The sequence below is a fragment of the Pavona decussata genome, unplaced genomic scaffold (genome assembly GCF_977016875.1).
Source record: "Pavona decussata unplaced genomic scaffold, jaPavDecu1.1 SCAFFOLD_16, whole genome shotgun sequence".
NCBI lineage: Eukaryota > Metazoa > Cnidaria > Anthozoa > Scleractinia > Agariciidae > Pavona > Pavona decussata.
In genome coordinates, this window is record NW_028145439.1 from 1,975,986 (window position 1) to 2,003,531 (window position 27,546).

General features: G+C 37.5%; 2 protein-coding genes and 1 long non-coding RNA gene across 4 annotated transcripts; 1 reads left to right on the forward strand and 2 right to left on the reverse strand.

Moving 5' to 3' along the window:
- Positions 1-3,827: 3,827 nt before the first annotated feature.
- LOC146487286 (glutaminyl-peptide cyclotransferase-like) lies at positions 3,828-21,070 on the forward strand. Of its 2 annotated transcripts, none has more exons than XM_085086918.1 (7): positions 3,828-4,043; positions 4,196-4,354; positions 10,224-10,535; positions 11,915-12,073; positions 16,078-16,177; positions 18,282-18,404; positions 19,576-21,070. In XM_085086918.1, the coding sequence occupies exons 1-7, from the start codon at positions 3,975-3,977 to the stop codon at positions 19,728-19,730; spliced, it is 1,077 nt and encodes a 358-aa protein (XP_084943044.1). In that variant the 5' UTR covers positions 3,828-3,974; the 3' UTR covers positions 19,731-21,070. The 2 variants fall into 2 exon arrangements, with proteins under 2 accessions (XP_084943044.1, XP_084943038.1); XM_085086912.1 differs by having other exon boundaries at positions 3,830-4,043; positions 11,912-12,073.
- Positions 21,071-21,335: 265 nt separating this feature from the next.
- Positions 21,336-22,222, reverse strand: LOC146487287 (uncharacterized). The gene is made up of 2 exons (XR_014857412.1): positions 21,776-22,222; positions 21,336-21,582 (listed from the first exon to the last, which is right to left on the reverse strand). It is a non-coding gene; the product is annotated as an uncharacterized LOC146487287 (long non-coding RNA).
- Positions 22,223-23,312: 1,090 nt separating this feature from the next.
- On the reverse strand, positions 23,313-27,332 carry LOC146487288 (uncharacterized). The gene is made up of 2 exons (XM_085085078.1): positions 27,305-27,332; positions 23,313-25,139 (listed from the first exon to the last, which is right to left on the reverse strand). Exons 1-2 carry the CDS (start codon positions 27,330-27,332, stop codon positions 23,998-24,000), a joined length of 1,170 nt encoding a protein of 389 aa, XP_084941204.1. The 3' UTR covers positions 23,313-23,997.
- Positions 27,333-27,546: the final 214 nt, after the last annotated feature.

Here is a 27,546-nt window from a genome sequence, read left to right on the forward strand (position 1 = left end):
CCTTCACACTGCACTCGTTTGTGAAAAATAACGTCTCGGTTATTGGAAATTCGAATCTTCCTTTTAAAATCGACATTCGGAAATTGCAAATGGCCACAGTTTGGCGACTAACACGAAAAGTTTTAATCAGTTGAATAGAATAAGAATTATTTGTTGTGATCAACGTATTGAAAATTTTTCACCGAACAGTGGGACAAAACAAAGCCTATTTCCTCAATCGCATTTACATATATTGCGGTATACGTACAAGTCTCTGAAGATCGACCACAAATTAATCCGGCGGTGATGCTTGAAAATCTAAGTAAATAAAACTAAATAAATACCAAAAAGCTAAATAACAATTTTTAACATTTGGTCTGGTGATATAAATTCGTGTCAGATTGTTCAAGACCTCACTGTTTTACCTCAACAAACAAAAGGATTAGCGAAAATAATTAAAAAATTTCCCGGCTAGAGACCCGTTCGAAATAAATCATAATTGACAAGAAACCACGAATAACAAACAGCCAGGATATTTAAAATATATGCACAATAAAGTAAAGTCGCCTGGTTCAAATTACGTGTAAGCGAAAAAAAGAATTGATTCGGTCCTTGACACAACTCGAATCAGTATCCGGTTCTCTTGCAAATATTTTGGTTTATTTCCTCAGCTGCGTCAGTTTTTTGAAGCAAAAAAAAGAAAAGAAAAGAAAGAGAGAAATCACACTGAACACCTTGTGGTTGACTTAAGAAAGGACAAATTTTCCGGGACAATTTACCGTCTTATCATTTTTTGTGGGGCCCACATCATTGGAAGATAAATTTCTTGTCGCGCTGCGGGAAATCTTTCCGGTACGCGCAGATCAGCGACTTATATATGCGGTCAACGCGATAAAGAAGTTAGCTTGATTAAAGACGAGCAAAGGGAATGAAATGAGAATCAGGGGATGTTTACATGGAAGGAGGAAGATCCTAGCACTAGGAAGATCCTAGAAGGCGGATCATCCTAGAGTCATATGTTTCCTGTCTTCAATTTACATGTAAAAGGTTGTACTTGGTCCTAACGCTAGGGTCTTTCTAGCGATAGAATCCGGGTTACTAGCGTTAGGAAGATCCTAGCTAGCACCATGTAAACTACCTTCGCTCGAACGTTCCTAGTACTGGGGACAAGAAAAAAAAAACACTGCGGCGGCCGGACGTTCAACTGCTAAAGGCCGACAAGTTTTATTCTTTCCTTCTCCAGTTGGTAACCACTCCGACCGAAATTTCTGCATGTAAACCAAACGAAGAGTTGTTTCGCCTTCTAGGATTCTCCTAGCGCTAGAATCTTCCTCCCTCCATGTAAACTGAGGGCGGTAATGTTTTGTTATCTTTCTGTTGAGATGGAATCGATGTAAGAAGGACTTCCCTGACAGCTGAGGCTTGAGACAACTTTCGGTGTCATCTAACTTGTGTCAGTTATGAAGGTCGCTACTACCAGTCACATTTTCAAAGAAGACGTGTCACTGATGTAGCTGTAGAAACTTATAGAGAACACTCAAACACACCGTCACACGGAACACGAACAAAAAAACAAATGCAACTGCTACATGCGGTTATTTTTAATGTTTATTATCCTTCTCAGTTCACTGAAGAGCGCTGATTACGTGTGAATAAATCTGATGTTACCTTTCAGTTTTGTCATTCGGTCGATCGCGATTTTTTTGGACAGTACAATCTTTTCAAGCTCAAAATATAGTGGCTTGCTCTGTTGGCAGACTCCCTTTTGAGAGACATTTTATTGTCCTTTCCAGAAAAAAAAAAACGGTTAAAAAATCTAAATCCCGCCGGCATAAGGTTGGATTGTCCCTACAAAGATAGTGCTCTCAACAGGAAATCGAAGGAAAGTTAAGCAATTGGTCTGGGAAACAATTTTTTTTACTCGAACTGCACACAGAAAGCACTGTTTTTCATTTGAATGTAGACACTTTAGGATCGGCATTTTCCATGTTGTTACATACATGTACAGATTCAACTGATTTAGAACCATCGCGGTCGGTACTGATAAGGTTCATTTCGGTGAATAGAATGAGAAGGCTATAAATCGCCTTGGAAATTCGGTTGGAATTCTAACGTTTTCTCTGGTGTTTTGTCACCTTAAACTTTAGTTGCACGATCGAGACAATTTTAAAATTCGTTTTCCTTTCGAAGTCGGGGAGAAGAAGGCAGTTGGGGAAAGAAAAAAGATCAGCGAAATAGGATTTTTGAAAAGCCAACAGAAACTCGTAAATTCGAAGGAAAAGTATCTGAAATTTTTCTGCGACTTAACTGAAAAATCCAGCCAAAGAATCCGAACACTTCAAAAATCTGTATTATTTTTAAAGGCCCAGAAAAGATCTTGAAAAACAGACAACGACATTTGAAGTATTTTTCTTCCGAACGTTCTTGTTGGATACCCCCGATCGAACCATCTCGTCCCAGCTATAAAAAAAATTAAACAATAACAACAACAATGATGCAGGAACCGACAACATCACCACGTCAAAGTAATATTCAAAGCACTTTTCTCAGTTCCTTTGTTATTATTCTTTTGCAAAACACACTTTATCATTCCATCCACAGGATCAAAGACTAAAACCACCCAAAAACACTTTAAAGAAGCTCGCTACTCTATTGAGCTTTCCGATTCCACAGCGACAAGGATAATTGTATGCTTTCTACCTATTTTATCGATTACAACTAAAAGAACCTCTATCAATTTACTCCGTTTCCTTAGTTGATTCTGAATTTGGATAAAACAGCCAATGATCTCTACCATATCTTCTCGGATAATCAAAGAAGATTAAAGGCGGTTTCTTTAATCATCCCACAAGTTATTCTGTGAGTGTTTTTTTTTTTCTTTCAAGTGTTATTTTTAAAACGTCCGACCGTTTTTTTTTTTTTTATCTTTTTTCCTTTGCCGGCGCGTTGTATTTTTGGTATTCTTAGGCCGAAATAAACTGACAGAAATTACTGCCAATGTAAGCCGTGTTTATTTTTGTTTTTTCTAATTTATTTATTTCTTTAATACAACTGTAGGTGAGTCGCCACCGCCACAGGCAATCTATTTAACCGGATATGATAAAAATCGTCTCATCCGCGACCGTTCCATCGTTACATCTGCGGTAAAGCTATGTTGATATTTTGCCGTACCGCCTAGGATAATTGACAAAAATAAAACTCTTGAGAAAGAAACAGCCGAACGATTAACACCCATTTCAATTTCCTTTTATCCTCAAGTGGATGAAGATCACACACGCTCAAGAACTAATTAAGAAAATTCTTTTTAAAATACAAGCTCGTCAAAGCTTATTGTCGCGGTGCCGTTAATCCATAAAAGCATTAATTCTTGGTGCCTCTTTTCTCCGATTATAGACAATAAAGGCGGCAAACGTTTTTTTATACAGCTTGAGAATTGGACTGAAGCCCGCCTAGATATGTTTTTCTTTTTTTCAGTTTTACTTCCGTCAGCAAAAATGTGTAAACAATCTGTGAGAGTCCAATTGGTTTGGGGTATGGGGGAGGGGGAGGATTGAGGACTAAGGCGAAAAAAACTTATGTTGAGTTCTTGCTGTACCTGTCCTTAACATAGTGTCATAACTTACATAAGTTGGGATGAAAATGGCCGTTGTTTATTTTTATAATTTTGGGTTCTCACAGAGCTTACAATAAATCGAATATCGGCCAAACTTCAAGATTTGCCACACACGCCCTATTCTTTTACGGGACTCCCCCCTGCCTTTCACGGAAATAAATATACGCGCCCGCGCGCGCCTTACGTCGACAGCTGAACACCAAAGTGAGGCGGTCAGCGGAGGAGTTCTTCTTACGTACAACGGCGCGAGGGTCGTAAAATGAGATAAGGACATCATTAGTTAATTCATTCAATTAGTGAATGTTCAACGTATAAAATGGGAAGGCAGCTGGTTTTCTGATTCAATATCTGTGAACCTTCGTCGTCGGTAGTCGAGGGTAGAATGTGGTGGCAAGGACTGTTGATTTTTTTATGCTCTGGGGTCCTTTCGCGGGGTCGCGCAAGCCTCAAGGTATGTAAACTTACGTAGCGAATACATCCGTCGATCGGTTTGGGTTTCGCTTCAAACGTTGTGGCATTCGGAGTCCACTGGTGGTTAAAACCTTTATCGATCATTACCAGTGATATGTTTGTTTTGTAATTTTACTTCTACACTTTGTACAGAGTCGACGTTCGGACCATCCGTTGCCGAGGTCTTTACCCGAATCGAAACTAAACGACTTGGTCCAGAAAACGGATTATCAGTTCTTCTACGATGATATTTTTCATCATGTTTTGCGTGTCCGTGTTCCGGGAACCAACGGGCATCATCACGTCAAAATGGTAAGAAAACTAACGGTGAATCCTTCAGTGACTCCTTAACTTATTCAAGTAAACAATTTAGTCACTACTTATAATTACTGTTTTGAAGTCGCCAGCGTTTAACACACCCTCGATCATTCAAGAGAATTTGTTTCTTTAATCGTGTGTAGTTGGGTTTCCTGTCAAACCGAAATAGAAATTTAAGCTTATTATTTAATTTTTGTGGATGAAAGACGTTATTTTATCTCGGTTTAGAGGGTAACGAATAATTCACGAAGTATTTGCTGTACGAGTACTCCAAAAGAAGACAAATTTTACGCTGTTGTATCGTTCTAGAGCCATATCGGTCATGCGATCACACATTCTCAGAACTATAGAACTACTTAAGCTTATACCAATATCACGATTGTTGACAAAATATTTCTTGTTTTCGCAGATTCAGAAAATGTGTTTGAGTTAGATTTGTTATGGCTGTGCTAAAACAGTAGATCCTGTTGACTTCCAAACTATGGCTTTTAGACTGTGTTCCAAAATATCAAATTCTGTATCGACTTGTTTGACCGCGATCTAATTCTGTTGCGGTATCTTCACGATATTTTCTACTAGGCAAAATGAATATTGGATCGGCGGCTTGTTACACTGCTAGGAATATTCGAAAATAAAATTTTTTGGCATTATTTTCTACACAATCGTTTTACAAATAACACGTACATGTATTCTGTTAATTAGTGTTAAAAAAATAACGCCATATATAACACTTCCTTACCACGATTATGCTAATTAGCCATTAAGTATAACAAAAGAGCGACAGTTTGGCTTTAGTCGTGTGTGATTTTTTTAGATTTCTAAGGTTTATTACTCTAGTATTCGTTTTGTTTTTGTAATTTCACCCCCTTTAAAATATTTTGGATTAGTGAATTAAAAATAATTGTTTCTTGAAATTTTGTACAATAATTTTTAATTAATTTAAATTATTAAGAGGGGTTGTTATATATAAAGCAGTAAAACATGTGATTGCATAAAGAACACGAAACTACTGAATGGTTATTTTTTGTTGAAATCAATACTTAAGCAAGTAAAAATCAACGATAAAATCGAACAGTGTTTTGGAGTCGCCATGACACCATTTTCAAGCTCAAAATGATTAAAATAAAATTGTCAGAAATAGCTTTCGCTGAAGAGTAATAACATAATAAATAATTATGCCATGTAGCGAACTATTTCTGACAGTTTCTTGTAATCATTTTGAAGTTGAAAATGTGTCATGACAACTCAGAAATGTTGTTCGATTTTTTTGTCGATTTTTACTTGCTTATGTATAGCCAAACCTTTGCTTATAAGAAATCAATACTGGAGGAAAAACTTGAGTTTCATGTGCATGGTAAATGGTTTGAACCAAGGTAATGTCTTGGTGAGTGTAGTCCTGAGATGAAATGTTGAGTTGGTGAATGGTGACATTGTGACTGATGTTTTGACAACCCAAGCAGAACTTAACTCTTTGGAAGTAACTGACTATTATTTGTGATCAGATTGTTGAAACATAGGCCCACTGACACCATCAAAAGTCCTCAGATGACTACCCTTGCCCAGATGGTCACTTTCACAAATTTGTGTTGTTGAACTATAGCTTGATTATTTTTGCTTGGTCTGTGGTTTTATTCTTAATAAAATAATTTAATCAAGTTGCAAGTGACATAGGTGGCCTCAGGGGATGTATCATTTTATTAATGACGTTAGTTTTAAAGCACACAATCATATTTTGGCTGTTTTGAATAAAATCTCCTTGAATAGCATATGGAAGAATGGTTTGTTTTTTTGTTCTCGTACTAAAAGCAAACTGATAAGACACGAACAGGAAAAGTTTAAGTGCAACTTTTAAAATTTGTTTCTTATTTGCATAACATTTTATTGTGTGCCATGCATATTAATTATCTTAATTTTCTTCGGCACTGACTATTGATCAGAGACTAAGCTTATAGGTTTTCATTTAATAAGTTTATTGGAAAATTCCCTTTCTAAGAAAATTCTTCAAATTAAATCAATTATGTGTTGCCGCTAGTTCTTAAATTCTACTGCCTTTTTTTACAGCTGGTCAGGAATTTATCAGTTAAATATTATCAGGCATTGAATGATTCATTATGTTTAGTAAGTGGAAAAAAAAATCGGTAAAAATAGGAACTATAGCTGTATTATTTTTGTCCGTGTGTTGGAAACATCTAGACAGGAAAATATAAGTGTGTGTAATGAAAGTTTTGATTTATTTCTTATTTGTGTAACATTTGATTCAATACATGTGTAACATACTACTTCCAGTTAGTTCAAAATGTACCTTTTAAAGGCACTCAGTTGGTCATCTTAGATAAGCTTTTTTAGCTATAGAAAGAAAAGCTTGTAAGTTATTCCATTATTTATTATTAAAAATAATTTTGCATCGAAGTTTTCACTCTTTCTAAATTCTATTAAACATATTGGAGGGAATTTGGCAAGATGGGTTGGGCTTGATAGCAATGCACCTGTTATCGGTTATCTCCTTAGGGGAGGGGGCCTTGACCAAGTAGACTTTTTTTATTGGGACATACAGCAAGATTTGATTGATAACAAGATGCCCCCCTAATGGCATTTACACGGAATGCTTAATGTAGCCCTGTCTATTCCCCATTGTATGCTTTGCAGATTTTTAAAAAGTATCCTCCCTTTGCAATTGAAATAATTGAATGGTTTTATTCAGAGAGACTGCATGATATTTTATCGTTGTGTTACTGGGAATCATACCGAAAATTATTATGCCATAACGTCATAACCCCCACTTGAACTTGTCTGGTTTCCTCCGCCTTGAATTATTCAATCTGTTTATGAAAGCGTAGTTTGTTCACTGTGAACTCTCCCAATTTCCTTCATTTAAACTGTTGAGTACTACTTAGAAGTTATTATAATTTCGATTTACCGCTTGAAAAACGTTTGTTTTCTTTCTCAAAACGGCAGATCAGAGTCTTAAATTCATACATGTGGCCGCCATTGAACGAAAACAACCTTCTAAATAATGATTTGCTTTGACGTCACACAGGTTGAGTTGGGTGGGTACCCTCCCTCGTGATATACGCGCCGATAATGGATTTTGATTGGGCCGTTTTTGTGGAAGACAATCAGAACAATAGATCCCTTCTGGGAGAGGGCAGAATTTATTGTAGGTTTAATGAATAAATCAAATGATGATTTGACATCACAAAGGAAGGGATGAGTGGGTCCCCTCTCTCATGATATGTCCCTAAATAATAGATTTTGATTAGCCCGCTTCTGTTGAAGACAATCAGAACAATACGTTCTTACTAGGGGAGGACATATTTTAATGCATAAATTAATGTGGCGATTTGTGGCTACGATGAAGGAAAAAAAAAAAAAGATACCTGACCCAAACCTAGACACGGCCTGCCTTGCAGGCATTCCGTGTAATTAGGGCTAAAGAATGGTAAAATTCAAGACTCCCTGAGATGCTGAGACTCTCATTTGAAATTTGAGACTGAGACTTAACTTTTTTTTCGAATCCGAGTGTGAGACGCGTCTATGCTCTTTTTTAGACATAAAACTGCAATTTACGAGCAGAATTATTTTATCCAAGCTTACATGTTTCACAGCCTGTGCAATTGCGATGTTGAGCTGCTTTTCTGAATTTCACTGTTCTTTGTTTTGTTGTTGTTTTATGACGGTCATTCAGACTTTAACAACTTTGCATTCAAGACTCTGAGATTCAAAGTCCAAAATACGAGATTCCGAGACGCGCTTTATTTTTTACGAGCTCAAGATTCCTAGACTCTAGTTTGAGACGCCGAGATTTCGAGACTCCGAAAATTTGATGAGACCCATCATTTTTCAAGGACCATTCTATACCCCTATAATTTTCCCAGGGAGGGTTGTTTTGTCATGGCTTATCCTGCGGGGAAAGTATGTTGGCCTTTGTAAAATAAGAAGCCATGTTGTAGTCATTGTAAATGAAGGGCAAACATACTCCTCTATGTGAAACTGTTTCCTTGGCTGATCTTGTTCCATGAGCTCAGAAGAGCTTGACTATGGCAGGTCCTGTAAGCTCAAGTGAACTGTCATGGAAATTCATCCAATGAATCCACTATGATATATGTGAGATGTTGTATATTGGTATCACAGTTCTTGTGAATCTGTTAAATGAAGACGATGTCGACCAGAGAGGACCTGGCTATTAAGTTCACAAGTTCAATCTTTTGGTCTGAAAGAGGGTCAGGGTTTGAAGACCCAGGCACCACATCCCACCCTACCCCTACCCTCCCCTTCCCCCCTCCTCTTAGGGGCCTGCACTTTTAACCTAGGGGTCCTGGATTCAAGACCTCCTTTCTGACTGCTTGTATTTGTTTCACAGTAGCCTGTGTTTATATTCAGACCCCTCACCTTTACAGATTTTTTAAAACAATTATCCAATGGCAATCACATGCCAATGCCATGTGCAATGTAGATAAACATTGTTTTGTTGTTGTTATGTTTTTAAGAAATGCTTCATTTGAAATGGTGAAGTGCTTCTTTCATTAATTTTATAATAAGGAAGGAAGAAAGGAAGGAAGGAAGGAAGGAAGGTAGGAAGGAAGGAAGGAAGGAAGGAAGGAAGGAAGGAAGGAAGGAAGGAGGGAGGGAGGGAGGGAGGGAGGGAGGGAGGGAGGGAGGGAGGGAAGGAAGGAAGGGAAGGAAGGAAGGAAGGAAGGAAGGAAGGAAGGAAGGAAGGAAGGAAGGAAGGAAGAGAGAGAGAGAGAGAGAGAGAGAGAGAGGACGAGAGGGAGGGATGGAGGGAGGGAGGAAGGGATGATGGAAAGGAGGAAGGGAGTAAGGAAGTTTTTTTATTTATTTATTTTTTTTTTCAGCATAATAATTACAGATCAGGTGATGATCAATATTAATAGAAAATTTGTTTAGTGTCAGGGAAGCCTGAACTAGAAGTGTCCTCCAGGTTTCCCCAACATTATTGACAATGAAAACAGTTATGAACAGATGACAAGTAACTGAATTGCAGTATAGAATAAATGCAGGTTACAATATCCCCAGTTGGCACTGTTGTGCTATAGCTAGACACTTTGAGAGTGATTTTTTCATTTAAAAATAGGGGCATAGCTTGAAACATGGAATAAATGAATAAATAAATAAATAAATAAATGTATTTCTTAAATTGGATGAAGACCTTTAGAACAATTACAGGGTATAGATGACTACCAATGAACTGTCAACATATTAATAAATTATTGTTTTTCCGAGTATGCCTGTGTCATTTACTAATTAATACATCATTGTCATTTATTTACCAGCCTTAAACATATTCCATCACATTACATGTATTTCCATTGTGCATATGCCACACATGACATTCCAATCCTAGCAGTATGTAGGATGTTTGTCACATGAACCTAGTTTAATGGTCTTAGCTCCCATAAGTCTCCTGTAGCTCAGTGGTAGAGCATCGGAACTAGTATTAAGGTTCTAAGGTTCGAATCCTGATTTTCTACCCGGATTTTTTTTCCGAGAAACTATGCCTCTGTCATTTTCTGATAAATACATCATTCTCATTTATTCACGGGGCTTAACATATTCCATCACATTATTTCCATTGCGTATATGCCACACATTGACATTCCAATCCTAACAGTACGCAGGATGTTTGTCCCATGAACCTAGTTTTCATGGCCTTAGCTCCCACAAGTCTCCAGTAGCTCAGTGGTAGAGCATCCAAACTAGCAGTTGGAAGGTCTCGACTGATGATAGGAGCACTCAGAGTTTTTTTTTTTCAATTATGCCTGCGTCATTTACTGATAAGTACATCATTCTCATAATTTTTATGCTTCTCTATTTCTAAGATTTTTTTTATCAAATTCTTTTGCAGTTTATAAAGAAGCAGTTTGAAGATCTCAACTGGACAGTTTCTCTTGATGAATTTGATGACAATACACCTCTGGGGCCCAAGAGATTTACCAACATTATAGCCACTCTCAACCCAAGTGCCAAGCGTAGACTGATCTTGGCGGCACATTATGACTCGAAATATTTTTCGCCAAATGAAAATGGTGCATTTTTTCTAGGTGCTACTGACTCGGCAATGCCATGTGCAATGTTAATTGAAATTGCCAAGACAGTGACGCCGTCATTTGCAGCACAAGAACCGCGGCAAATGCATACCCTAGAAGATGATGACGAGGTAATGGGCCATTATTAATGGAATGAAAATTTTTCGTTTAATGTTTCGTGTCTGTGGAATTAAGCAACTAGAGAAGGGCTCAAAACAAGTGTACTTGAAATGATGACGACATTGAAGGAAAGGGACAAATATTTGTATTTTGTATTTTTTATTTACTCCACATGATTGTATTACAGTGTACACAAGGTTACATTACGTAAGAAAGGATTGGAGATTAGAGCATAATATATTTAACTAAATAATATTGTATGACCTTTAAAATTACAATACAATATTTGTTAAGATAAAAAAAAAAAAAAAGAAAAAGGAAAACTAATTTTAAATAGAAAACCGCAGACTGGTTAGCTCAGTTGATTGAGCATTGGACTACCATGCAGGAGGTCGTGGGTTCAAACCCCGGCCGGACCAACACTCAGGGTCTTTAAATCACTGAGGAGAAAGTGCTGCCTCTGTAATGACATCTGCAAATGGTTAGACTTTCTAGTCTTCTCGGATAAGGACGATAAACCGTAGGCCTCGTCTCACAACACTTCAATGTTCATAACCCTGTGGGACGTTAAAGAACCCAGACACTAATCGCAAAGAGTAGGACATGGAGTTCCTGGTGTGCTGGGCTGGTCTTTGTGCTGTTTCATGATTTCATGGGTTGGGTGGGTAGGATGAGGTCGCTAATGGACATATGCTGATGTAAACCACATTTGAATATACATGAATAGAAAATGCGGTATATAAATGCATTAACATTACCATTTTAAATAGAGGAGAAGAAAGACAGAAAACGTTTTACAAGGTCGTGTGGCAGTGATTAATACTGAGCAAAATAATACTGGAAGAGAGCTCGTTTAAATAGTTGTTTTGTTGGTTTTTGATGAATAGATATAGGAATATCATTCCAGTAATAGCTGAAAGGACTAGGATTCAGATGCTCTAGAGAAGCAATTCGAGTGGCGTAATTATGTTGCTCATGGTACTAGGTTTAGGGTGAAATTGGAAGGCTCTCCATCTACAATATAATCAGAAAAAAGTTGGCAGGTATAAAATTTCATAATGTCAGGAAGCTTGATAAAACCAAGATTTACATTAGCGACAAATAATTGCATGATTGTATAGATCAGAGGCAAGGGAGGCCATTGTCCACCCATGCTCAAAATATGGAAAAACCAGTTTCTTTGACATCTCTTAGAGCAATTTTGCAGTTGCGTTGATGTTTCAACAGTGAAGATGGCTTTAATTAGGTTTTTGGAAACAATAAGAAATTGCAAAAAACTTGCAAAAAAAAGAAGAAGAAAAGAATGTGACCAATATTTTCCCAGTACAGACCTCATGCTAGTTCAATAACATACATCTGTGGTTCACTTTTTAAATTTTACCAACAGCAGTCAGATGTCACATTGCAAATGGTCTTCTTTGATGGGGAGGAGGCGTTTCAAGAGTGGACAAAGAATGACTCACTTTATGGATCAAGACATCTTGCTGATTTATGGAGCAACACAAGTCACCCCAGTGGTTCAACAAATAGTACAATGATAAGTACTATAGTAAGTATCACTCCCTACTGGGTATCCCAGGGGGGTCTTGACAATCTGTGAGCCAGCGAGGCATGTGAGGCAGACGTGCAAGGCACTCAGGTTAGCCGAAAAAGCACTTAGGTTAGCTTAAATAGCTCCCCAGTTAGCTTAACAGTTAGCATTTATGTTGGGGGTTGTTCATGCATGTTTTGTTCATGCCTCGCATGTCTGCCTCACATGCCTCGCATGCCTCGCATATTTTATACACTCATCCCAGGGGGGTATTCCGGATTTCAAGTGATGGGGATGATCGAATGGGGGCAAAAATCAAAACCCAAAAAAATCCATAGGGCTTCTGACAAAACCCAAAACAATCCCTGGACCAAAAATTAACCCCAAAATAATCCCATGCCGAATTTCCGAGCCTTAAAATTTTTCAGAAAGCATTAAATGATATAACACAAAAAATAAAAACATTAGAAATTGAATGTTTGTGTTTTTTTTATTCATCATACTATCTGAAGTTATCTTTCCTGCCTCTGGTAGTCATTCTAACAACACTCGAGACACCCAAGAACATCTTCTGTTTCAACAATAACATTATGCAGAAGGACAACGCGGCCGGTATATGCGGACACTACCACAAATCTTCAGATTGTTTTGAATACGCAAAAAAATACATCTTCTTCAAGTGAAAGCTGAAGAACTAAAATCTTTTTGAAGAGCCTTCATTGATTTAAGCAATTAAACTCGAATCAAAGTTCATGTCAACCCAGATTAGCTTAATCGGGCTTTGAACAACTGGGCCCTGGTCTCAAAATTCCTAACAAGGCAATTTGGTACAATATTTTGCATCACAGTTTTGCAACTTCAAATAAATTAATTATTGGAAGACCTAGTACATTATCAAATGCTTTTTCGATAATATTATTATTAAAGGACAGGTTGGTGGCTGAATGCATTATCTTACATCTACCACACCAGCTACATTACTTGATCACTTTCTGAAGCTGAGTTTTTGTGGTTATAGTGTATCCTTGATATAACAAAGTGCCAACGAGGCAGGAGGGCATCATGTTTGTTGTAACACTCAGGATTCATCATAAACGAATTTTGCCAGGGAACAACCAAAATCATCATTATATTGGGGGCGGGCTGGTTACTTATTTCAATATTGATAATTTATGAGAAGTTGATTTATAAGTATGGATAAGAGATGCCAATGTTACTGTACAGTGTATTGTACAGTTCTAGAAAATATCCATACTCCCCCCAGGGAAGGTTTTTGTTTTACGTCCCCCCTCCCCTCCCCCCCCCCCCCCCCCCAGGAAGCTGCCCTAGCTATGTGCAACACTGGCATTATTTACAGTAAGTAAGTAAGTAAGTAAGTAAGTAACCCCGCAAAATTCCAGTTAGCTTCATACTTTTGCTTCTAAAATTTTGGCTTTTAACCCTTTAACTCCTAAGGCAAAACTACATTTTCTCCAGATCCAAGACTTCAAACTCAATGTCCAATGATATACCATTTTAAAGCTACTCATGAGTGTATTTCATAACTGATATAATTATATGAATGAGAAAAGTTATAGCTTTGAGATAAATGGCCTTAAAACGTAAAAATTTTAAAGTTCAAAAACGTCCCAATCCTTATGTATATTAGGTATACCCCTGAACTATAGCTTATTTTGCAGTTCTCAACGAGTTCATTAATGTGAAAGATGTCTTAAGACCCACAACTTCTATGGGGAAAAAGTTGAAAAGTTATGGGGGTGGTCAACCATATCATATATGGGAGGGGGTTATGGTTTTATCCTTTTAATGAGTAGATCTTCACAAAACCATCTTGGTGTCAAAAATTCATAGAAATCTGTCAAATATTGAAAGAATTATGGCATTATGTGCCATTTGGCACTCTTAGGGATTAAAGGGTTAAGACCCCCCTCCTCCTAGGAATTTCTGTTTACCTTCCATGGGGTGGGTTTGGATTTTTCCTGGAACTGCACATTGGCCTTTGAATTGAATTATTATTCAACACATTGTAACATAGCCTGTTCCAGGCTCTTAGAGAGACACGCAAAGGAGAGGGCGAGGGGATGAAAACGAGGGGGGCTGGGGAGAGAAAAAGAGGGAAAGAAGAAGAGCCTGTAATCATTTTCTTAAACACCTCATGCCGGTATACCAGCTCCCGGTATACCCTCTGATTGGTCAGTTTTGACAGTTCACACATCACATGAAGGATATCGGGAAAGAATCTGAAAGAGTCAAAATGGCGACTGTGTCACACGCGCGTGGTTTTGATGAGACTGAGTTTAATGCTGTTTTAGAGAATTGTCTTCGAGATTTTCCGCAAGCTAAAGTACTCAGGAAGGAGCAAAAAGCGTACCTTCTCAATCTAGCTCGTGGGAAAGACGTTTTCGCCATTCTACCCACCGGTTTCGGGAAGAGCTTGATATTTCAACTGTTTCCTCGAGTCTCGAGTGCTTTGTGCTCAAGTGAAGTCAAGCCGTTGTCAACCATCATAGTGGTTTCTCCGTTGGTTTCAGTGATGAGAGATCAGGTCGAGCAGTTAAAACAACTAGGGTTTTCGGCCGCAGCAATAGGAATTGGCGACGAATGTATAACAAATGCTATATATAGCTCTCGCAAGCGAGAGAAAACAATGATAAGCTCTGAAAGACGGGGATCTGTTAGACACTCATATCCGTGATAAACAAACATCCTGCGGCAGTTTCAATCTTCCCGCAGCGATATGCAATAGCATAAGCATGAATTCACGAGTAAAGAAATCCACCTATCCGAGACTCCCTGGTGGCGAGGTGACTGGATACCATCTTCACAGACAAAATTTATTTAGCGCTACCTGAAATCTTGCAGTTAATCCGAGCCGATACACAATGGCATATCAAAAACTTATCGTAACGGCTCAGAATGATCAGTAAGAAACCCTCCATTCAGTATATATGAGAATTCCCCCTCACGATCAAGATAAAAACCATTAAGCAGAGCGGTCGCCTCACGTTTTGATCAAAAGGGAAGAAGCTCTTATACAAAAGGAAAAATGCTTGCATTGTAAAAGCTTTTATCAAAACAACGGACACACAGTGGGAGTCGTGCACGTCGCGTTAATAAGTTCCTTATTTCGAACGGCGTTGAACAAGTACACCCGGGGAACTCTCGTTCCAAGACACGTCAAATTTTTTTGGAAAAATCTACAGGATTTTGAGGGTTGAAATCTCAAACCCTTAGAACCTTTCGGTGTTCGCGGCATCGAAGCGATGTAAGGACAACCGCGCAAACTCGAGAACTTGCGCGAGTATTCGAAACCCGTGACATTGAAAGTTTGACGTTTTGACATGTTGGCACATTTTGGAAAAAGTGGGCGGCATGAGGTGTTTAAGAAAATGATTACAGGCTCCTCTTCTTTTCCTCTTTTTCTCTCCCCGACCCCCCTCGTTTTTGTCCCCTCGCCCTCTCCTTCGCGCGTCTCTCTAGGAGCCTGGAACAGGCTAATTGTAACACTGCCCAAATAATTATGGTCATGGTGTGCACTGAACATTTTCATCAGTAGTCAACAGATATCCTTTGATTTACATAATTTTGTGTGTCAGGGAGAAAAAATGGCCAAATAAAGATTGCCTCCAGCTTTTCTGCAATAAAACTGTGTTTTGTTATCAATGTGTTGAATAATTATAAATTAAATAATTATTCTGCTAAATCTTGTTTTCAGCCAACTCCACCACCGTTTTTGATTCCAGTCTCTCTCTCTCCTTTGCTAAGTTGGTGATGATGTCATCCACCCCTGCAAAATCCGTAGGGGATGCCAGATAGTACGTGTCCCAAAATTCATTCATTCATTCATTCATTCATTCATTCATTCATTCATTCGTTGATCGACTGTCCCATACTTGACTCCAAAATGCAATTAGGAGTGCATTCTTTCAATGTCGAATGCAATAGCCACATGTAGTGATCATTAATAATTACTGATCACTTCAAAATAATAATTTTTTTTGTTGTATCTCTTTAAATACCAGAATGCATTGGTACTGTTGGATCTGATTGGTGCAGCAAACCCCACATTTTTTAACACATTCAAGGAGACAAATGATTTGTTTGAGAGACTGCATTTCATAGGTATGTAACTACTAACAGTAGGTTCTATTTTACCTCAGTCTTTAGCCTTGGTTACCCACAAGTGAATGACACTATTTACATGTAAGTGCTCATTCACGAAAATATATTATATTTTGAAATTGTGGCCATGCCATGCTGTCTTCTGTGAAAAAAAATTTTAACTAAATTTAACTTGTAACATTTCCTGCCATTTTCGCAGGTGTTTCAACACCCATCCAAGAATTTGTTGTCAGATGTTTTTCAACAAGTCTTAAAAGAATGTTGTCTGGCTTCTTTTAATAGTTATTTTAATTTAAACAAATTAACTAATTAAGCTTCTCTGCTAGCAAAATGGAAGCTTTACTGAACCAAGCTTCATTATGAGGTCCACAAAGAGGAAATTCAAAATAATAATTGTATTGAGAATGATGTGTTATTCCAGAAAGTGACACAGGCATACTCGGAAAAAAAATCCGAGTGCTCCTATCAGGAGTGGAACCTAAGACCTTCCGATTACTAGTTCGGATGCTCTACCACTGAGCTACAGGAGACCCGTGGGAGCTAAGACCATTAAACTAGGTTCATGGGACAAACATGCTGCATACTGCAAGGATTTGAATGTCGAACGTGTGGTATATGAAATAAATGTGATGTTATATTTCAAGCCTGGTGAATGAATGAGAATGATCTATTATTCCAGAAAGTGACACAGGCATACTCGGAAAAAACTAGTAATCAGAAGATCTTAGGGGCGACTCCTAATAGGCGCACTCGAATTTTTTTTCCGAGTATGCCTGTGTCACTTTCTGGAATAATACATCATTCTCATTCATTCACCAGGCTTGAAATATAACATCACATTTATATCAATAATTGTATTGTTTATGATATTTGTGACATTAACAGTCAATCTGCATCACGCTTGACCAGTATTAATTTTTAGGAAATTTAACAGAGTTTTGAAATTTACGTGTCAGGTTTGAACATTGCTGGTGAGATTTCAGAGTTCCTGTAGAAATTACCTGCCGTGGCTAGTTTATTGACGGCATAAAGTTATGAATTTTTCTTTACATTTACAGCATTAAGCATTTCAAAAATAACAATTATTTCCCTAGTATTTTGAATTTTTTTTTGTTCAGCATAGACCCTGAGTGACCTGCGCCAGGTGGGTCTGGCCCACATTTGAATGTTTAAACCTGCTGACCCACCGCGACTCAGTAAAAACCCGCATTTGTGTTGAAGCTCTGAATTTTTGATAAAATCAGCCGATTCCTAAAAGAATCTTAATTTTCATGCCACGATTCCTACAAACAACAAATAAATGGCTCGTAAAACATTAGAGACCCTTATTTTCAAAAATTTCTGGGGTGGCATGCCCCCAGACCCTTCAGCGCTCGCTGGTGGCGTCTGCGGCGCTCTTAACAACAAATATGACCAGCATTTCGGGTTCTCAAACTTGAGGTCTATGGTTCAGTTAATGCATCTTTTTTGGAAAGATTTCTCAAGATTCCATTCAAATGCCAGACATTACAAAAAGGAATTCAAATGTTCATTTCATTCTCGGAAAAAACTGGTTGCATGTGACATAGACTGACTGTAAGTTTAAATCTATCATAGAAATACAATAAGTACATTGCAGGAACATAAATAAGCAGTTTAAATTTGTATTTAGTTTGAAAATTTTTATGACAAGTTATTTTTTTTGTCTGGAACAACTGAAAATAAAAACTGAACTAAGAAACTTACCTAAATAAGAATTAATATATATTATTCGAAACTAGCAGTGTGTCCCATTCAGCAGGCTTTCATTGAAAGCTGCATTTATTTAGTACTTAAGGTCAAAAGAATACTATTAAAAATAATTAACTTTTTAAAAGTACCTACAGAGCAGTAAGATGGTTAAGTTTCAAGTTTTTTCTAACACTTATGTCAGTTTAAAACTGTCTCGTTATTTAGCATGGCAAATTTTAAATTTAGAGAACTCTTACCCTCAGGATTACTAAAGTCAAGTGTATTTTGTGCTTTGTTTACCCCAATTTTGAAATTTTAGATTTCACTGAGAATATTACAGGTCTATAAAATTCTGACAAACTACTTGTTTATTGTTGGTATGTGTTCTTATTAGAGCGACGTTTAATGAGCACCAATCTTATTGAGGCTAGGAGTCACCCACAGCCTTATTTCTATCCTCAACTGATGGATCGACAATATGTTGTTGAAGATGATCATATACCATTCTTAGAAAAAAGTAAGTCAACTTATTCCTTACAGATTTTTTGTTAACCTTTGGACATGAACGGGTAAATGAATGTAGGTGTAACCCCCCCTCCCCTAGGGATTTTCTTGACACCTCACAATTCCCTTAGCAGATTGAGAATTCACATGTTGCGAAGTTTGGCAAGAAATTTATAAACATTGAGTACGTATTAGGGCAAAGAGGTAAGGTCACAATACAAGGCTAAGTTCCCCACATCGCCAGAGCTTTAACCGGTTTCTTTAGCAATGAAGTGACTACGAGTATTTCTACTCCATCTGGATGGAATGCTAGTCCATTGCAGAGCTATTCCCTACAGTATGTCACCATTGTAACCCATTTATCCCCTTGGGTAAAGAGAGATGATGTAAAGCAAAGTCTCTTGTCTAAGGAGACGAGATGGCAATTCAGAGGCCATGTGAACCAGCGGTCCTCTGGTCGTTCAATAAAACGTTTGGTGTGCTTAGAACCACTACACCTTTGTGGCTCAACTAAGAAATATCAGCAGTTCCAGCAAAAATCCATAACCACCCTATGGAAGGTCTTTGGAAATTCTTAGGGGAAAGGGAGTCTTTAATGCCAAAATTGTAGAAGCACTAAAGTGTGAATTAAGCTAAACTGGAATTTCCTGACAGGAGGGGGTGCAAAACAAAAAACCTTCCGTGGGGGTAGTATGGATATTTTCTGTAACTGCCAAATACTGTAGATACATGCATATATAAAATAATGTTATAAGACAAGAACTGTCAATAATTTAATTATTGAAAAGTGAAGGAATCTCACAATACAAATCAAAGAGGTGCATTAATTTTTTTATTGTAAAAATGGTAAAACATCTTTAGTTAAAAACAATAATTGTTATAATTACACAATTTGTATTCTGGTACTTTTTAGAATAATTCTAAAAATTGGAGAAAATCAAATAATAATAATAATTAATTAATTGATAATAATAATAATAATAATAATAATAATAATAATAATAGTAGTAATAAAAATGATAATAATAATAACTGTTATTGTTGCTTAATTATCTCTACCTCCAATATAATAAGCCTTTCCTAAGATCTGTTTCTATAAAAATGCTTCTGTTTTAGTAGGCACTGTCCTTGAAACATGTTATTTTAATTGATTTGTCTGTTTGTTTGTTTTTTGTTTTTTACAGATGTCAAAATTCTTCACCTGATTTCTCTTCCATTTCCCCCATGTTGGCACAAATTCTGCGATGATCATCATACCATTGACAAGAGGACTGTGCAAGATTTGCTGAAGATATTCCAAGTGTTTGTTGTAGAGTACTTTGGGCTGGCAGTGCTATAACTTGTACTCCGACAAGAAAATTATGGCCAGATATTTTCTGGCACTGCACACTGGGTGTCATTTGGCCTGTTGTGTTCCACAGATTAATATCATTACCTTGACATTTATTTCTCAAACACATTATTTTATAATTCAGTCATAAAGAGAAAACAGGGGAAACCACTATCGTTAAGGAGGTTTGGAAACTTGATGTTACCTTTCCTAAAATACATGGTGAACTGTTGCTTTGATTTTCTCCAAGAATTATTCAATAAATTAATGGTTTGATAAGTAATATATCAAACACGAGGAAGAGTGTTTCATCAGATATCCAAACACTGAGAAGTAGGTTGAAAAAACTAGGTGCAGCCGAGTTTTTGTAAACAACTTCGAGGTGTTTGGATATCTGATGGAACACAATTTCGAGTGTTTGATATGGCTTCTCAAATGATCAATAATTCTTGGAGAAATTCAAGGCTAAAGTTGGCAAAATTTTATGGTAATTAGGATCACATATCGAGACAGTCAGTCAGTCACAGTCACAGTAGTGATTTTCTTTGTTTTCTCTTGATGAATTATTAATGAGTTTAAGAAGCTAATATCAAACACTCAAAAGAGAGTTTCATCTTATTTTTCACACATCAAGGCATTGATATTTTTTATCCTCGGTGATCATCTTGTTTATTCTCGTGACCTGGATGTTGCCAATTAAATAGTGGCACAGGAAGGAGAAAGTGGATGTTGATCACTTCTGAGTCTCGAAGGGTTAAGTTAAAACTTACAACAGTTTGTACCTGAGTCCTCACTTAATGTGTAACCTCTAAGATGTAATTTTAAATACAGTTGTCTCGCAAATAATCGGGAACTTAACTAAGTGACAATGCCAACGCCAACGAAAACATCACTTGAAAATATAACTTCATTTTATTTTTGCTACTTCGCAATTATTTCAACTTGTTTAATTTGTACAAAAACAGCACACTTCTCAGGAACCAGATTGTGGTGTTCAGGTTAAGGAAGAGAATGAAACATCACCCTCTTGTGCTCACATCCTCCACGAAACCTCGAATTTGGTCATTTCACGTTGTTGTTTTACAGAGGATAGTAAAGAAATGTACCAAAATTTAAATCTTGAGTATTTGTTTTTCGTCATAAACCTATTGTTCTGCAGTATTGCGGTCCTCATTGCATTTGTCGTTGCTTAGGTTCCCTATTATTTTTACCTTGTAAGTCATGGGACACAAATCAATGGCCTCTAACTAAATCTGGTGGATATTATCCAGCTGAAGGATATTCCTCAGAAGAGACCAACGAGCATTTTCTGATTAAGATAAATTTTGATATGAAAAAAAGTTTAAAAATATATATATATATATATAGTCATTAAAAATTTATCAGGTGAGAACATATTATTGTACATTGATTTATGATTTTATTAAACATTTTAAGTAGATTTTATGCTGCAATTTAATTTTATATGTTATGACATGACAAACAAGAAATCAAATTGATTTATGCTTTTAATTTGAATTATTATAACTTCCATTTGATCAATATCACTGTTAGGAAAATGTTTAACAAGACTGCCAACAAGTTTCATGATTTGTTGTTTTTCACTTAAAACACTTGAAAATACTGATAAATACACAAATTAAAGTAAAATTTTGCAGATTATGTTAGCCTATTTATCATCATAATTTGATCTGCAAATATTGGGGAGCACTTTTGGGAGACTTGTTTATCTGTCTTGAATAAGAATCAGTACATGTAACTCTCTGGGTGATTAAACTATCACAAAAATTAAAAATTCACCACTAATTTACTTTGTGAAAAATTTTATTAATTATAATAAATCATCCAGATTTAGTGATAGCTGAAGACCTATTGAAAGGCTTAATGCAGGTGGAGTAGTGTGACTATCTTGGCCCTTATTTTACAGGGGAAAATGAAAACATTTTCCTGTTCTAGCAAGTTGACCTGTTTGGTTATAGTAAGTGTGCTTTATTTCAACAACAAGCAAACTTGAATAGGCCATTTTCATGATGGCATCATTTGACTACAACTACCAGAATTCATTTCGTTTTTCTTTTCAAATGCAAATTTTGTAATCCCAGTGGACAGCAAAGAACAATAGCTCTAATTTGCATGAGAAAACAAAAACCAGAAGGATTCTGGTAGTTGTAGTAAAATGATGCCATAGTGAAAATGTTGACTTAATACAATTAATATCAAAGGATGGAGTGTAAAGCCACAATAAAATGTCTTTTTTTTACACTGGTGGATTCATGTTTTCACTGGATATTTTTTAACTGGGTGGCAGGGTTCTCAATTGAGTGCTGGCAGCCTGCAGAAAAGCAGGCTAATTGAATTTGGAGCCAACTGAACTACGTTTTGGTGGAAAGGTTTACATGTTAATAAACCTGTATAAGGACTCTTGAGCCACCCACTTCTAGCCAGCCTGCGTAGCATCCATACTCAGGGATGGGCAGGGGTAGCAAGAAAAGGAGAGAGAGGGAGAGAGCTAGCGAGAAAAGGGGTCCCAATCCCCACAGTAACGTTAGCAATTCTAAGAAAGTCCCAAATACATTAAGGGTTGGAACTGGACTTGAATCATTCAAGCAATCGAGCTTGCATTTAGTTTGGATCAGTTACTTTCAATTGATATTTATTCCAATGAACTCTACCCCAGTACCCCTTTTTTCTCTCAATTTTTCTCATCCCCCCCCCCCCCCCCCCATTATGCTGGTGCTATGCAGGCTACCTACTTCTAGATCCTAGCCTTCTACTCTGAACCTTTTTGAGAACCCTGGTGTGGAGATTTCCTCTGATTTCTTGACCTGGCTCTATTTAGAATGTTTATTAGGATGATTAAATACGATTTTTTTTTCAGGGAAAATACAGCTCAAAAGTGACGTTAGCATCCTGGGGCAGATTTAGGGGAGGGAGATGGGTGGGCGGTAGGAGCGAAATGCCCCCCCCCCCCCCACCCTCCACACACACACACAAACACTTTTTCTTGTAGATTTAAAACGTCTTTGAAACCATAATTTGCGTGGTTTGCCGCAATCAATAGATTAAAAAAATCCTCTTAACGTCTGACTTCCAACAGGCAAACGCTCCCAGAATGCTGTAAAGCAGAGTGTCCACAAATGTGAATTTTTCACTTTGGTGGAGTGGTTAGGGGTGGTGGGGGGGGGGGGGGTGGAGGGGGTTGTGCCCCTTCTTTCTGGATTCTCTGGATCCGCCCCTGGCATCTTCAGTTTCACAAACACGAAAAAAAAGGCCAAAAAAAAAAAAAAACATTTGTGCCTGTATAGGATTCATACTTACACTAGATCAAAACTATATGCAGGCTTGAAATTGATTCAAGTCCTGTTAAACTGTTAATATATTTGGGGCTTTCTTAGAACTGCTAAAGTTACTGCGGGTATTTAGACACTGCATCCTGAGGCTTGCAGTTTGAGCCAGAGCAGTGTTTTGAGGCCTTTTGATATCTGCCCTCGTGTACAAGATCTCACACTGAATAAGAAAATAATGGCTTTATTTCCCAACTTGCAGACTTTACTGAATTACTTCAGATTACAAAAAATATATATTTATATATATATATATATATATATATATATAAAAAACTGGTACAAAAAACGACGAGGACGGACAACTTCGGGCGAAGAAAACTATATACAATAAAAAATCTAAAAAGGTAAAAAGTTTTAATAAAAAAAGACGTTTCGGTCGTTGACCTTCATCAGTTGCAGTGCAAGTGATTAATGAATTAAAATTTCCTTAAATAGGCTCACAGTATAAAAGATGACATAACATTACAAAGATGATTACATAACAGGGCGTGATAACACATGATAGCAAAAAATTAACAAGTGATGAACAATCGGTAATTACTAAGTGGAAAACTATAACAATGCGGTACCAAAATACGAAAAAACAATACAATTAATGAGAAAATACAATACAAATAAGATAAGAAAAAAGATAAGAAAAAAGAAAACGTTTCGTAGCTCGTCGAGTCAGCTGGAAATGTCTAGGAACTTGCGTAAAAAGATTTTTTAGCGAAAGTTATAACAAAATCCCCAAACAAAGCTCCTGAAACCATGCCGCGGCTAGGTACAACAGGCGCCCCGAACCGGGCCTTTAAACAACAATATTGTAATAAAATCCCAGATGGGGGCCCCTGAGATTACCTTGCGCCAACAAAGCTAACAGGATCCGTGGCCGGGGCCTTTGAACAACTAAATTTGAATGGCCGCCAAACTTGCTATTTATTTTCACGCTAATTATAGTTTATTCTTTTCTTCGAGTGAAATTCTTGACGTTTATTCAACCCAAAAGGTGCCAGAGAGAACAACTGTGCACTCCAATATGCCTCTTTAGTGATCAAAAATTTTTCAATGTTCGTTGAATTGTCTGCAGTCACCTGCACTTGATCAATACATTGAAATGAAAAGTCGCTTAAATCGTGCGGTGTTTTGTTAAAATGCACCGCTACCTCACAAGTTTTTTTCTTGGTGATCATAGCGGACTTATGGTTTCGAAATCTAACTCTAAAGTCGGTTGTTGTAGAACCAATGTGTTGCAGGCGACATTTCTTACACGAGGCCAAATAGACAACATTTTTGGAATCACAAGAAAGTTTTGATCGTATTTTGTAACTCTTGCCTGTTTGAAAACTTTGGAAAGAATTTGATTCAACAAAGAAATTGCGGCAGAGATCGCATCTTGTTCTTTTACATTTAAAACAACCTTGAACCTCAACAGCCCTTTCATGTTCGGTGTTAGGGCCATAACGAGATGGCGCCAACAGTTCCTTGAGATTTTTAGATCTGCGAAAAGAGGCTATGATGGAATTTGGAGGAAAAAGTTCTTTTAATTTGGGGTTGGATTCCAAAATATCTAGGTGTTTTCTAATGATGCGACCTACATCAGGCAAATTTGGATTAAATGTGGTCACAAATGGAAATAATTTCTTCTTAGATTTGGCACGAGTTCTAAGTAAATCATTTCTAGATGTAGTTGAGGCTTTGAGAAATTGATCGTCCACTAATTTGGAGGAATAACCCTGATTGACTAGATAACCTTTGTATTCAGTCATTCTCTCGGAAAGAAAAGCTTGTTCAGAGCAATTTCTTTGTAATCTTGTCGCTACGCCATAGGGGATAGCCTTGAAAACGTGTTTAGGATGAGCACTTGATGGTGGGAGGTACAAATGGCTATCAGTTGGCTTTGAATAAACGTCTGTCTGAATAAAACCCTCGACAAGATGTAAAGTTAAATCTAGTACGTGGAGCTCGCGTTCAGAAAAAACTAATTCAAATTTAATAGTAGGATATAAAGAATTTATAAATTCAGTAAACTCATGCAGTGCGGGGAGGCCCTGTTGCCAGAGATCAAAAACATCATCGCGGTACTTTTTACCTTTTTAGATTTTTTATTGTATATAGTTTTCTTCGCCCGAAGTTGTCCGTCCTCGTCGTTTTTTGTACCAGTTTTTTAAATTGATTCTTCGAGGTTTGGACTGTGAATCCTTTCGGATCCTTCTGGCACAAGCATCTCTGTTGGCTCGAAGCATTCTAACTTTTATATATATATATATATATAAAATCGGATCAAAATTAACTAAATTATAGAGCGTATGCAACCAATCACAAGGGATTCCAATGACAATGGCATGGTGACCATGTTGGTTTACCATAACAAACCCAGCTAATGAGAACTCTTTTGTTGATGGTACACCAACATGGCGGCGATGACGTCACATGGATATGTTCCATGGGTTAATGAGCTGGGGCACTACATGCCAAACTAAGTTAATTAAACTTAAAATAAGTAAAAATGACTGCCTTCGAGGTATCTTCTTTGCAAACAAAAGAGAAAGTCAAAAACCATACTTTGCACTATTAGAGAACATTTTTAAATTAAAAGTTGGTTCATTTGTGAATAAAATACAATACCAACAAAAACAAACACCTCCTGCTCTCTATGATTTAGCTCAACCCACTTCTGCAGTTGATGAGCGATTAGCCTGCAATGCAGGCGTATTTTTGGAGCGGGAGCGCTGAGTAATCCTTCGTTGCTGTCATCTTGGGCGAGGAAGCGCGAGAGGGCTGGAGCGAGTCAAAAGTGACCCTAAGGGTGAGGACGACGGCTGAGAAATAAAGGAGGGGGGAGGAGGAGAGGAGGGTTCGCATTTCCTTCCCCCCTCCCCCTCAGCCTCCTTCAAATACGCGAACTAAATTTATTATTCCGCGCTTGCCCATGAAAAACGCCTGCACTGCAGGCTAATGAGCGATTCAACCTCAGAAGTGCAGTAACAAGTCCCGAGGCAAAACTGGACTTTGGTCTCGAGTTACAGCATTTTTCGATGTCAGAGTAACGCATGTTAACTCCAAGTTTAACCAGGGAAAGCAACATCCACAATCTTTAAAGAGCAGGAGTAGGAAAAAAAGCGGAAGAGCCAACAGAGGGTGCTGGACGTTGAAATGTGATCTTTCACTCCCCTAGTTTTTGGAACCAACGGTGGGAGGGGAGCCAACTTGGCGTTCTCAAATGCCTAGCCAAGACGCTCTCAGAAAAGAATGAGGAACCTTATGACATTACTATCACTTAGGTTAGAACATTGGTTTCTTTTGAGATCTTAAGGTCAGTACACACATGCATAAAAGGCTCCAAGACAGCTTTCCATTTCTAGTCATTGATGACTGCCACTTAAACGCTTAAGCCAAGCATGTGTCCGCTAATTTTAGAAAGTGAATGATGGCGTGAGCTTGTGAATTAGTATTTTAGGATCTTTTTTGATTTTTTGTTTCATCAAAATTTTAGTTTATGAATAGTGGAATGCAAATTGGTCATATGAATGACTGCCACTTACCCAGTTAATTTAATTTATACAGATTCCTGTTGACAATCATTATGGCAGTGTACATCTCCTTTTTAAAATAATTATCATGATTCACAACAATACTAGCAATTATTGCTAGTATTGTTGTGAATCATGATAATAATTACTAATAATTTCCTGCCGTGTGTGGAAGATGGCTATAAGTATGATGGTGTATACACTGCATTATAATTGTACATGTTTTTTGATTTGTGCAGAAATCTTTCCATATTTTGTTTCTCGAGCCAATTCCATGGATAATGGTTAGTTTCTAAAGAAACTGTGGTGCTGCTTTGGTAGGGAGTAAAAAGGTATGACATTGTTTGGTTTATCAACAGACTTGAAAAATTACGGCTAAATTCGCCTGCGACAGTTTTCTAGCGCTGACTCTTCCACTGTAATAGCCCTCTGTCAGGCATCGAATTTCTTTCAGTGGTAAATTTGTTTTACCTTGGTAGTATTCAAGTTTCAGAATACCAGTCCAGGTGCATTACTCTGAAAACCCTGGTCGGTGCAACCGCGCTCAACAGATGAATAAGTAATTGATCTAAGCATTAAACTGAAGTGCTACTGCGGTCCCCAAAACGCTGGACAGCTGAAGATAACTTCCACTTCCGTACCGTAACATAACGGAGAGATTCATTCTTTTGTCCGACATTTTGAACATTTCCCATCGCTCAGTAACCAAGCCTTTTTTTCACACCTCCTCGCACATCCCCTTTCTTGTCCATTAATGCAAACACTAAGCTGTCAATCATAGATTGATTGCTGCACGCCAGCCCGCGATCCCTACTGACTGTAAAGATTGATCAGCTACCAATGCGATATTTTTGCATTTGACGGGAATTGACGCCAATTTTTACGCAGGTCAACGAGGGCTGTCGAAATGGAATTTTCGCTTTATTTTACGACGTAGCGGCAAAACTTCTCGTTGTATTACAGCAA

Coding starts and splice junctions, on each gene's coding strand:
- LOC146487286 (XM_085086912.1), top strand. CDS start 3,975: ATGTGGTGGCAAGGACTGTTGATTTTTTTATGCTCTGGGGTCCTTTCG. Junction 4,044..4,195: donor GGGGTCGCGCAAGCCTCAAG/GTATGTAAACTT, acceptor CACTTTGTACAG/AGTCGACGTTCGGACCATCC. Junction 12,074..16,077: donor GTACAATGATAAGTACTATA/GTAAGTATCACT, acceptor TTTAAATACCAG/AATGCATTGGTACTGTTGGA.
- LOC146487288 (XM_085085078.1), bottom strand. CDS start 27,332: ATGGACAAGAAAGGGGATGTGCGAGGAG. Junction 25,140..27,304: donor GAAAGGGGATGTGCGAGGAG/GTGTGAAAAAAA, acceptor AAATCTAAAAAG/GTAAAAAGTACCGCGATGAT.